Source organism: Boleophthalmus pectinirostris, unplaced genomic scaffold (assembly GCF_026225935.1).
Source record: "Boleophthalmus pectinirostris isolate CB_2022bp ecotype Guang Dong unplaced genomic scaffold, ASM2622593v1 HiC_scaffold_20, whole genome shotgun sequence".
Classification (NCBI taxonomy): Eukaryota; Metazoa; Chordata; class Actinopteri; order Gobiiformes; family Gobiidae; genus Boleophthalmus; species Boleophthalmus pectinirostris.
The window spans coordinates 4,194,898-4,208,024 of record NW_026571153.1 but is presented as its reverse complement, the minus strand read 5'-3'; the positions used below and the strand labels follow the sequence as shown (position 1 = coordinate 4,208,024).

The following is a 13,127-nucleotide window of genomic DNA, read 5'->3' as shown; positions in this document are numbered from 1 at the left end:
TCTAAACCAGGTCTAAACCAGGACTAAAAACCAAGTCTAAACCAGAACTAAACAAAGAAAACAGGACTGAACCAGAACTAACCAGGACTAAATCAGGAAAACAGGTAAACCAGTCTAAACCAGATCTAAACAAGTCTAAACTAGAACTGAACCAGGTCTAAACCAGGTCTAAACCACTGAACCAGGAACCAGACTAAACCAGGTAAACCAGGTCTAAACCAGGACTAAACCAGGTCAAACCAGGTAAACTAGGAACCAGGACTAAACCAGGTCTAAACCTACACCAGATCTAAACAAGGTCTAAACCAGGACTAAACCAGGACTAACCAGAAACCAGGACTGAACCAGGACTAAACCAGTCTAAACCAAGTCTAAACCAGTCTAAACAGGAAACTAAACCAGACTGAACCAGAACTAAACCAGGACTAAACCAAGGACTGAACCAGGACTAAACATGACTGAAACAGACTAAAACCAGGTCTAAACCAGGTCTAAACTAGACTAAACTAAGGACTAACCAGGACTAAACAGGATCTAAACGGTCTAAACCAGGACTAAACCAGGACTGAACCAAGGACTAAACCAAGGACTAAACCAGGACTAAACCAGGACTGACCAAGGACTAAACCAGGACTAAACCAGGTCTAAACCAGGTCTAAACTAGACAGAACCAGGACTAAACCAGGACTGAAACCAATGACTGAAAACAGGACTAAACCAGGTCTAAACCAGTCTAAACTAGATCTAAACAGGACTAAACCAGACTAAACCAGTCTAAATCAAGTCTAAACCAGGACTAAACCAGGACTGACAAAAACCAAACCAGGACTAAACCAGGACTGAAACCAACTAAACCAGGTAAACAGGACTAAACCAGGACTAAACCAGGACTAAACCAGGACTAAACCAGGAAAACCAGGGACTAAACCAGGACTAAACCAGACTAACCAGACTAAAACCTAAACAGGACTAAACCAGACTAAACCAGGACTAAACAGGACTAACCAGGGACTAACCAGATTAAACAAGGACTGAACCAAGGACTAAACCAGGACTAAAATCAGGACTGAACCAAGGACTAAACCAGGACTAAACAGGACTAAACCAGGACTAAACCAAGTCTAAACCAGGTCTAAACCAGGACTAAAAACCAAGTCTAAACCAGAACTAAACAAAGACTAAACCAGGACTGAACCAGAACTAAACCAGGACTAAAACAGTGTAAACCAGGTCTAAACCAGATCTAAACAAGGTCTAAACTAGAACTGAACCAGGACTAAACCAGGTCTAAACCAGGTCTAAACCAGGACTGAACCAGGACTAAACCAGGACTAAACCAGGACTAAACCAGGTCTAAACCAGGACTAAACCAGGACTAAACCAGGTCTAAACTAGGTCTAAACCAGGTCTAAACTAGAACTGAACCAGGACTAAACCAGGTCTAAATCAGGTCTACACCAGATCTAAACAAGGTCTAAACCAGGACTAAACCAGGACTGAAACCAGGTCTAAACCAGGACTAAACCAGCACTAAACCAGGTCTAAACCAGGACTAAAAACCAAGTCTAAACCAAGTCTAAACCCAGGACTAAACCAGGACTAAACCAGGACTGAACCAGGACTAAACCAGGACTAAACCAAGGACTGAACCAGGGGACTAAACCAGGACTAAAACCAAGGACTGAACCAGGACTAAACAGACTAAACCAGGACTAAACCAAGGACTGAACCAGGACTAAACCAGGACTAAACCAAGGAGAACCAGGACTAAACCAGGACTAACTAAACCAAGACTAAAACCAGACTAAAACCAGGACTAAACCAGGACTGAACCAGGGACTAAAACCAATACTAAACCAGGACTAAACCAGGACTAAACCAGGACTAAACCAAGTCTAAACCAGGTCTAAACCAGGACTAAAAACCAAGTCTAAACCAGGTCTAAGCCAGTCTAAACAAGTCTAAACCAGGTCTAAACCAGAACTAAACCGGTCTAAACAGGTCTAAAAACCAGAACCAGGTCTAAACCAGGTCAAACCAGGTCTAAACCAGGTCTAACGCAGAACTAAACCAAAGACTAAACCAGGACTGAACCAGAACTAAACCAGTCTAAACCAGGTCTAAACCAGGTCTAAACCAGGTCTAAACCAGATCTAAACCAGATCTAAACAAGGTCTAAACCAGGTCTAAACCAGGTCTAAACCAGGACTAAACCAGGTCTAAACCAGGACTAAACCAGGTCTAAACCAGGTCTAAACCAGGTCTAAACCAGGTCTAAACCAGGTCTAAACCAGGTCTAAACCAGATCTAAACCGGGTCCACAGCCCCTCCGCTCTCACCTTGGGGCATGCTGATCTTCTCTCCGTTCTTGGCCTTGAGCTTGTGCTTCTTGAAGGTGCCTTTCCTCTTCTTGACGTTGGGCTTCTCCTGGTTGTGGTTGAGGTGGAGGATGAGGAGGCTGAGCTCGCGTTCGAACACGTCCTGCTCCCACTGGGCCAGCTGCTGCTCGCGCTGCCGCAGGAACTCCTCGTGCGACTTCTGCTCCAGCGCCGCCCGCTTCAGCTCCTCCTCGCGGCAACGCAGCTCCTGACGCGACACACACACACACACACACGAGTGAAACGGGGAGAGTGAAACGGGGGACGAACGCGACGGGTCAAAAAAAGTCTGGACGCGAAAGGATTTGGTGCATGTTTTGTTTTGTTTTGTAAATGTCGATAAATAAAGATGCGAATTCAAGTTAAATACAAACCTGTTAACGTTAGTTCGACAGTTCAGGACTAAACCAGGACTGAACCAGGACTAAACCAGGACTAAACCAGGACTAAACCAGGATTAAACCAGGTCTAAACCAGGACTAAACCAGGACTGAACCAGGATTTAACCAGGATTTAACCAGGTCTAAACCAGGACTGAAACCAGGATTTAACCAGGTCTAAACCAGGACTGAACCAGGTCTAAACCAGGAATAAACCAGGTCCAGGTAAACCAGGACTGAACCAGGTCTAAACCAGGACTGAACCAGAACTAAACTGGGACTAGACGAGGTCTAAACCAGGACTAAACCAGGACTAATTTAAATATAAATATAAATGCTTCATATAATTATTTTTTTTAAATTGAAGAAAATCAAAAAATACAAGATGCAGACGTGTTATTAGATGTCAAAAAGTAATAATAATGGTTTAGACCCGGTTTAGTCCTGGTTTAGATCTGGTTTAGTCCTTGTTTAGATCTGGTTGAGACCTGGTTTAGACCTGGTTTAGACCTGGTTTAGTGGTTTAGACCTGGTTTAGACCTGGTTTAGACCTGTTTAGACCTGGTTTAGTCCTGGTTTAGACCTGGTTTAGACCTGGTTTAGTCCTGGTTTAGACCTGTCCTGGACCTGGTTTAGACCTGGTTTAGACCTGGTTTAGTCCTGGTTTAGTCCTGGTTTAGTCCTGGTTTAGACCAGGTATAGCCCAAAATGTGAAAACAGGAAAATCCCGCTGTGTAATCCATTTATTTCAACAAAGTAACTGTAATCCAATTACCACTCACTGAAACAGTAACTGTAACCGAATACAGTTACTCATCATTTGTACTCTGATTACATAACTCCGGTACATGTAATCTGTTACTCCCCAACACTGACCGTGACCTTAAAAGCCTTTCCACCAGTTTGAATCATACATATTTGCGATAAAAATGTACGTTGTGCCATAAACGCTGTCGGGGCCAAGTCCTGACGGCAGGATCATGTGATTATGATCGGCCGGTATGTGTTAACCGTGTATTAAGAACGTGGCAGCTGTTGTTCTTATCACGTCTGTGTCGTTTTACACCTCCGCGAGAAAATGCGTCACGACTCTGGGCTACGGTGGCCTGACGGGGTCAAGCGGGACAAAAGGTGGACACTGTTACTCGTGAGGTTTTATACATGGATTTGTGCAGATGTTCGTAGACTCATTTACCGATTTACGAATAGTGTTGGGAAGGTGACTTTTAAAATGTAATCCCCTACAGATTACAGATTACACACACACCGAAAATGTAGTTTGTAACGTAATCCATTAAATTACTTAAAGTGAGTAATGTAATCTGAGTACTTTGGATTACTTGATATCGTCGTGCTTTTTTAAAACGACATGAATGTAGCGACCACATCCTGATAGAGAAATTATTTTTATATGAGACACTGCAGCCTTCAGCTATGTCCACACCACTGTTAATGTCATATTGTTTAGACCTGGTTTAGTCCTGGTTTAGACCTGGTTTAGTCCTGGTTTTAGACTTGGTTTAGACCTCCTGGTTTTAGACCTGGTTTAGGTTTAGTCCTGGTTTTAGACCTGGTTTAGGGTTTAGTCCTGGTTTTAGACCTGGTTTAGTCCTGGTTTTAGACCTGGTTTAGTTTAGTCCTGGTTTTAGACTTGGTTTTAGTCCTGGTTTAGACCTGGTTTAGTTTTCCTGGTTTTAGACCTGGTTTAGTCCTGGTTTTTAGACTTGGTTTAGTCCTGGTTTTAGACCTGGTTTTAGACCTGGTTTAGTCCTGGTTTTAGACCTGGTTTTAGTCCTGGTTTTAGACCTGGTTTAGTCCTGGTTTTAGACCTGGTTTTAGGTTTGTCCTGGTTTTAGTCCTGGTTTTGGTTTAGTCCTGGTTTAGTCCTGGTTTAGTTTTAGTCCTGGTTTTAGTCCTTGTTTTAGTCCTGGTTTTAGTCCTGGTTTTAGTCCTGGTTTTAGTCCTGGTTTTAGACCTTGGTTTAGTTCTGGTTTAGTTCTGGTTTAGTCCTGTTTTATTGTCTTGGTTTAGTTCTGGTTTAGTTCTGGTTTTAGACCTGGTTTTAGTCCTGGATTTAATCCTGGTTTTAGACCTGGTTTTAATCCTGGTTTTAGTCCTGGTTTAGACCTGATTTAGTCCTGGTTTTAGTCCTGGTTTAGCCCAAAATGTGAAAACAGGAAAATCCCTCTGTGTAATCCATTTATTTCAACAAAGTAACTGTAATCCAATTACCACTCACTGAAACAGTAACTGTAACTGAATACAGTTACTCATCATTTGTACTCTGATTACATAACTCTAGTACATGTAATCTGTTACTCCCCAACACTGTTTACGAAAGGAAAAACAGCTCAAATTGGGCATTAATTGTTCTGAATTCAAATATTCTCCTTCGAGTTTACGTGGAAATAATAATTCTGATTTGAGGTTTACAACCGACTTTGATCCAAAGTGTCCGGATCAGAAAAACTCATGTCATATAAACCCCAAAAATAACAATAAGTTCAAATATTTGTGCAGAGAAACACAAATCTATTACAGAAATCTTTTTTAATTGATGAACTCTTTCTTTTACAAAATATTATAATATTATGAACAACCTGAAACTTTAAGAAAAATGTAATTTTAACACAATGTTTTAACATGAACTTGTATGTAAATAGGAATAAGTCCATTTTTGTTGTAAAATCCTGCACTCGGCTCCACTTTTCTCATGTTGGACATTTTTCTGATGAGGGTGTCACGGTCAACAGTCAAAACGATCGTCCTTTAAGAGCGTTTGGAAAGAGACAAGTCTTCATTTGTGCTGCTCTGGTGGGAGGGGCCACGTACAGAGACGCTGGAGACGCTGCTGTGATAAACACCACAGAAAATTAACAAGATTTTAATAGAAAATATAATTAAAATATTTTAGTAGAAAATCAGCTGAGGGCCAGATTAAAGGTCTTGGAGGGCCGGATCTGGCCCCCGGGCCGCATGTTTGACACCTGTGCTCTAAACAAACAACAAAACTGTAGCTCTGTAACAAAATTTAGTAAAATATTTAAAAAAATACTTTTGGTGATATATTGATACAGTAATGCCCAATATAATCACATTAAACGATACGATATATTGATATTTTTGCACACGCCCAAATGCATCTGCTCTACAGTTCTAATCTCACACACCTGTGGATCATTCTGCTGTCATCTGGACATTTTAAATCACAATTTTGATCTAAAACGACGTCATAAAAGAACCAAGTGCACTGATTTCTGCCATAGAAAAACTGCCGTGTCCAATGACTTCGCCTCAAACATCGTCACAAAACAAAAGCAGCTGTGGGTCGAACGATAACTGCAGGTCACAAGGTCACGACACTGCAGAATCCTACATGCAGCGTCGGGGAGTAACAGATTACATGTACTGGAGTTATGTAATCAGAGTACAAATGATGAGTAACTGTATTCAGTTACAGTTACTGTTTCAGTGAGTGGGAATTGGATTACAGTTACTTTGTTGAAATAAATGGATTACACAGAGGGATTTTCCTGTTTTCACATTTTGGGCTAAACCAGGACTAAACCAGGTCTAAAACCAGGACTAAAACCAGGTCTAAAACCAGGACTAAACCAGGTCTAAACCAGGACTAAACTAAAACCAAGGGTCTAAAACCAGGTCTAAAACCAGGACTAAACCAGACTAAACCAGGTCTAAAAACCAAAAACTAAACCAGGTCTAAAACCAGGACTAAAACCAGGTGTAAACCAGGTCTAAACCCAGGTCCAAACCAGTCCTTAACCTGGTCTAAACCAGGTCTAAAACCAGGTCTAAAATAGGTCAAAACCAGGTCTAAACCTGGTCTAAACCTGGTCTAAACCAGGTCTAAACTAGGTCTAAACTAGGATTAAACCCAGGGCTAAACCAGGCCCAAACCAGTTCTTAACCCGGTCTAAAACCAGGTCTAAAATAGGTCTAAACCAGGACTAAAGCAGGACTAAAGCAGGACTAAAACCTGGTCTAAACCAGGATTAAACCAGGTCTAAAACAGGACTAAGCCAGGATTTAACAGGACTAAACCATTCTGCGCGGACGTGTCTCCTCTTCTTCTATCAATAATATTTTTAATTTGGTTAATTAAAGTCTGGGCTTTTTATTTTCTTTTATCAGACAAAACATCTTATGTGAAGATTTCCTCGTCTTTGTTTCTCTACAGCAAATCAAGTAATCCAAAGTATTCAGATTACATTACTCACTTTAAGTAATTTAATGGATTACGTTACAAACTACATTTTGGTGTATGTAATCTGTAATCTGTAGGGGATTACATTTTAAAAGTCACCTTCCCAACACTGCCTGTATGTATCACCGATTAAGAAACGAAAATTTAAAAAACGAAGTAAGAGCAGAGCAGCGGAGGCCATGAAAACAGGGGTTGATCTGCTCTTGAAAATAAAAGATTAAAGATGCTTAAACATGCTCCAATCACACTAACTACACCACAAAAAAAAAAAAAAAGCTTGGCTCTGTCAGAAAACAACTTAAAAGTAGTTTTTGAAAAGTTTTGTTTACTGCTTACAAGGAATTTATTTTTTAGAACATTTCATACATTTGTTGTTTATTTGGGAATATTTTATTTAACTTATTAGTGTTACCAAGCAGCACTTTGCATTTATTTTATTTTCTCGTTTGTATAACATCAAAACAAATAAACAACACGTAAATAGTTTTGCATTTTGTTCCCAAACTGAAGCGAAAATGAACCCAACCGTGGCCTCAAAACCCGAGGTTCTTACCGAACCCCGACTGGTCATGGTTCAAGAATTCTGACACACATTTCCATACCTTCTATATAAAAACATTAAATTATATATATTTATTTTTTCCTATTCACATGAAGAGTCAGGCCGTAAAGCTGCTCTGTGTCACTTTTCTCCATGGAGATGTTACTGCTTTGTCTTGAATGTTCCACAGTCTGGCATTTAACTTACAAACTACAGGTCATATCTGTGGAGAGGCAATCGCTTTCACAGTAAGAGTGATGTTTTTCAAGGAGCTGAACTTAGTAATAAAAGCAAAATGAATGTCATAGGTCATATTGCGGAACATTCCAGGCAATGCAAAAGAATCTCCACAGACACAATCAGTGTTGGGAGTAAAGCGTTAGAAAAGTAATGTTTTACAGTAATGTGTTGCTTTTTGCTGTAACAGTAATGTTCAGCATTACAGGGATAAAAAAATAATATTTTACTCGGTGCAAATGTGAGTAACGTGCGTTTCAAAGCTTTTTTAACCTGGAATAAAGTGGTGGGTTTTTCTTCATAGAAATTTGCTAAAATCACCACGATATCAGCAGCAGTGAAACGCTGCAGACGCGGCCGTGTAGACCTTCAGTTAACCGCGGGTGAAAGGACCAACACAGAACTCTACGCTGTTTAGACCTGGTTTAGACCTGGGTCACTTCTGGTTTAGACCTGGTTTAGACCTGGGTCACTTCTGGTTTAGACCTGGTTTATAGTCGTCCCTCGCTCTGTCGCGCTTTCACCTTTCGCGGTCTCGCTGTTTCACGGATTTTTTTTGTACAATTTTGTTTTTACAGTGTATGAACACGTATTGCATTCCTCCCGCTGCGTCCTGATTGGCTGAGGGACTCCTGTCTCCTGTACAGTACAGAATGTGTTCAGCCAAATTTAAATACATGTTCAATCTCTAGCAGTGTGATTCTGAAGTGCTGTATGTCTGCAAGTTTTCTCCCCGACAAAATCCACAACGTCGACGAAACGTTCTGCACCGACAAAGGCTCCTGCGCTCACACCCAAAAGACAGAGGAAGATGTAACCATCACACAAAAAGTTGGACTTCTGGACACGTTGAAGGAAGAGAGAAGTTACGCGCTGCAGCAGAGTTTTGCACCGGGTCGGGTCCCCGCAAATAGTTGCTGAAATCAGGACTACGAGCTCACGGAGCAGCAGGGTGTTTATAAAGAGCGATCGGGTGACAGCCGCTCTTACCTCCGTGAGGTGCGGAGCAGAGCCGCTCCTTTTCCTGCGTCTCCTTCGAGCCCGTCCCCACAGTGAGTCCTGTTATAGTCCTAGTACAGTTCTGGTTTAGTCCTAGTTCAGGTCTGTTTTAGTCCTGGTTCAGTCCATATACGGCGCAAAAGTTCAGCATCTTCGTAGTAATTTTGTTGAGAGTAACTTAGAGTAATGCAATAGTAATGTAATGTCTTACATTTTAAACGCAGTGATATTGTAATGTAACAAATTACTTTGAAATGACAGTAATAAGTCATAAAAAACGCATTACAGTTTTGAAGTCACTTGCCCAACAGTGGACACAAGCAGGTGAACACAAAAAGTTAGTGCACCTTTAATGAACATTTACATATTCACTTTCACACATTTTATGCCAAGAAATATTACTTTTTTAAATATTTTTGTGAATAACTCTAAATATAGATGTTGAATATAGAGCTCATAATAAGTTTTCATTTCCAGCCTCCTCACACTTTACATCGACCTGTGATTGAAAGTGAAGCGTGTTGCCGTGGTTACCTTCTCCTTGGCGCGGAGCTGGTCGAACATGTCCTGGATCTCGAGTTTCCAGTCGTCCTGCAGAGAGTGGAAGGACTCGGGGGGCATCTCCTCCTTCACCTGCTGCTCCAGGGCCAGCAGCTGCGACAGGATGGAGCTGAAGGTGGGCCGGCGGTGAGGGTCCTGGTCCCAGCACTCTGCACCACCACAACAAACACACGGACAAATAGACACGGTTAAAAGGTTTTATGAATGTTTCAGTGCAGATAATAGGAAGAAAGGACCGATTAGAAACACCGACGCACGAGAATCTGTCATTTGTTTTTCAAAATAAAACGAAAAATAAGGAAAAAGAACAACTATTTTCTTCATTATTTGTCTCCAAAACCAAAATGAAAAAAACTGAGACCAGGACTGAGACCAGGACAAGACCAGGACAAGACCAGGACTGAGACCGGGACTGAGACCGGGACTGAGACCAGTACTAAGACCGGGACCAGACCGAGACCAGACTGGGGCCAGACGAGGACTGAGACCAGGACCAGACCAGGACTGAGACCAGGACCAGACAAGGACTGAGACCAGGACCAGACCAGGACTAAGACCGGAACTAGACCGAGACCAGACTGGGACCAGACTGGGGCCAGACGAGGACTGAGACCAGGACCAGACCAGGATTGAGACTTGGACTGAGACCAGGACCAGACTGGAACCAGACCAGGACTGAGACCGGGACTGAGAGTGGGACTGAGACCAGGACCAGGCTGGGACCAGACAAGGACTGAGACCAGGACCATATCAGGACTGAGACCGAGACTGAGACCAGGACCAGACCAGACCGGGACAGAGACCAAGACTGAGACTGAGACCGGGACCAGACCAAGACCAGACCAGAACTGAATCCGAGACCAGACCGAGACTGAGACCGGAACTGAGACTGGGACCAGACCAGGACCAGACCAGGACTGAGACTGGGACTGAGACCGGGACCAAACTGGGACCAGACGAGGACTGGGACCATGACCAGACGAGGACTGAGACCGGGACCAGGCCAAGACCAGACCAGGACCACGATTTGTTTTTACAGTTTTCGATTTTGTGTTTAAATGAATAATGAAAAAAAACGTTTGTTTTCCGTTTCCGTGACTTAAACTGAGATGCCGAAGTTTTGCGTCACTAACGGACTGAACCAGGACTCAGCTAGGTCTAAACCAGGTCTAAAACCAGGTCTAAACCAGGACTTAACCGGTCTCAGTCCTGGTCTCAGTCCTGGTCTGGACCTGATCTCAGTTTTTTCATTTTGGTTTTGGAGACAAATAATGAAGAAAATTGATGTTTTTTTTTGTTTTTGTCATTTTCTTATTTTTGGTTTTATTTTGAAAAACGAGCGAATGACACACAGATTCTCCAGCCTTATACGAAAACCACTTTTTACTTTCACGTACATTTGAGAGCAGGTATCTGTACTTTCTACTCTACCACATTTTTGAACGAGACGGAAAAGTAAAAGTATTTTTTTATCACTGTCTGAGACTTTCTAAAAAGGTGGGTATTTTTTAACTTTTTTATTTTTGAGCAAACAAAAAATACAAATAAAAACAGCTAGAAAAAAACGATAAATTCAGTTGTTTCTTCTGAACAACATTCAACACAAATCTGTATCAAAATCAATTCATATGGAGCTTTAAAAGAAAAAATAAATGCATTAACGGGTACTTTAATACGATTTTTTTCATGTGATACTTTTACTTTTACTTGAGTAGTTTTGCTCCGGTATCTGTACATTTAAAATAATATTGCTTTAAAACAATAATACACTTAATATAATTTCTTTCAAACAACAAAAAAGAAGAACAAATGAAAAGACAGCATCAAAATAAAATAAATTAAGGGTTGACTCGTGACTCTTTTGACCCACAGCTCCCGTGAGTAATATAAAAATAAATATGATTTCACAGCAGGCAGGTTGGAGCAGGTTGAGGAAGGCGTATCTAAAGTCATTTCATCATTAGTTTATTGTTTCCCTGTGAACGAATGCATGAGTCAGATTGTAACAGGAGAGTATTTGTGCAGCTGGACATGAACGTCTCTGTGGTGTGGGACGGGCAGGTTGGGAAAAGAAAAAAAAGAAACATCGATCGCGTAACATTTCGAGATCTCGTGCCTCAAAGATCCCGCGAGACAAAAATGAGACACACCCTGAAAATGATCTCCTGACATTTATTTTCCCATGTTCGAATAAAATAAAACATATTCAGTCTGTAGAACAATTAAATCAAACACTAAGGCTGCGTTCAGACTGCAGCCTGAAGTGACCCAAATCTGATTTTTTGGCCCCTATGTGACCTGTATCTGATCTTTTAATGACCCAGGACACTTGGATATGTGCTCCTGAAACTGAAACATATCTGATCTTTTGACATGTGACTTCAGTCTGAACGGCCAAAGCGCATTCATCCACCTACACGTCATCAACAAGACACAAACGTCACTATTCTGCTGTTACGTCCCCTTTTCTAGGGGAGAAAGGGAAGTAACAAAAAATAAAACCAAGATGTAAAATGGAATAAATTAAATAATGTTTAATTAACAGGAATGTAAAGGTAAATTAAAGGTTGTATGGAGGATTTTTTGTTTTGTTTAAAATTGTCATTGAAAGTTTAAAATACCATTACAGAGACGCAAAAAAAAAGAAAGAATGAAAATCTATCAGTTGTGGACGTAGTGAGGCCAGATAAACATCAGCCAATAGAAAACGAGGCTCCCTCTTTTTCTATTGGCTGTTAGGTTGTCAGTCAAACTCCCTACATTTTTAGTGTAACTGACTCGTCGGCGCTCGGGGATTATGTGGTTTATGCGGCGGTTCTTTGAGGCTTTTTCAAACTGTAGCTCCCTCGCAATTCGCACAAAGTTTGTTGCGACGGCGGACGAGAATCCACGACCAGTTCGCCGCAAAAGAAAGTCCGAAGTCCTAAAATGTTTCTAGGCAGGTCACTTCAACAGTAATTCTGAACACGCACTGGATGTAAACAAATGTGATTTCTAGAGTAAAGAGGCGGGAGGAGATGTTTCTGCTGAGGAAGGTGGTGTCACACATGCGCAACATTTGAAAAAGGACTGTCGCTGTATTTCGCTTCCCTTAAAAAATCCTCTATACAACCTTTAACAAAACAGACTAAAATATACAGAAAACAACCGAAACTAAGAAACAGAACAACAGAATAAACAGAGTTTTGGGCCACAAAAGGGGTCACGCAGACTTACACAAAACGAGTGGTAAAACTTAGGGACACACGCGAAACCAAAAAACAAGTTCCCCAAATTAAACCACATAAACCCACAAACAGAATCGAGTGACCAAATCAAAAAAAGGCACAAAACAGAACTAAACTAAACTACATACACGAAAACCAAAACTGAACAGGTGCAGACAATCTCCTTAAATAGGGGGAGGTGGCTGCAGGTGAGGTGGGCGTCGACCTGCCCCACCAATCACAGACCAGGAATCAAGAGAAACTTGGCAAAAATCACACACACAAATTGGAACTAAAGCCTGGGGCCATAACATCTGTGCTGAAGTAGGCGAAAATTGTTAATAAACTCCGTGTCACTGAAGTGAAGCACATCACCACTCACCACTCTTGGCTCCGTCTCCACATCCACACGTTCCTTTTCAACGGACGTTGCTGTCCCACAAAAACACCACGACCAAAAACCTCGTCCTTCTCCTTCTCAATCTCCTCCTTAAAACAAGTAAGTTGTTCATGTTCTGGCTCCGGTACGAGAGGAACTTTAAAATCTCCAGGTGCTCGATGCTGCGTCCATGTTTGGACAACTTCTGTAAACACAGAGAC

The 13,127-nt window shown here is 41.6% G+C and overlaps 1 protein-coding gene across 1 annotated transcript in view; it reads right to left on the bottom strand.

Annotated features, from left to right (window-relative positions):
• The window catches only part of LOC110173792 (mitogen-activated protein kinase kinase kinase 11), a 180,597-nt gene that overhangs the window by 40,434 nt on the left and 127,036 nt on the right, over positions 1 to 13,127 (bottom strand). Inside the window, 2 exon segments of the mRNA XM_055156533.1 lie at positions 2,340 to 2,586; positions 9,295 to 9,470. Of these exon segments, the coding sequence (XP_055012508.1) occupies positions 2,340 to 2,586; positions 9,295 to 9,470 (423 nt within the window).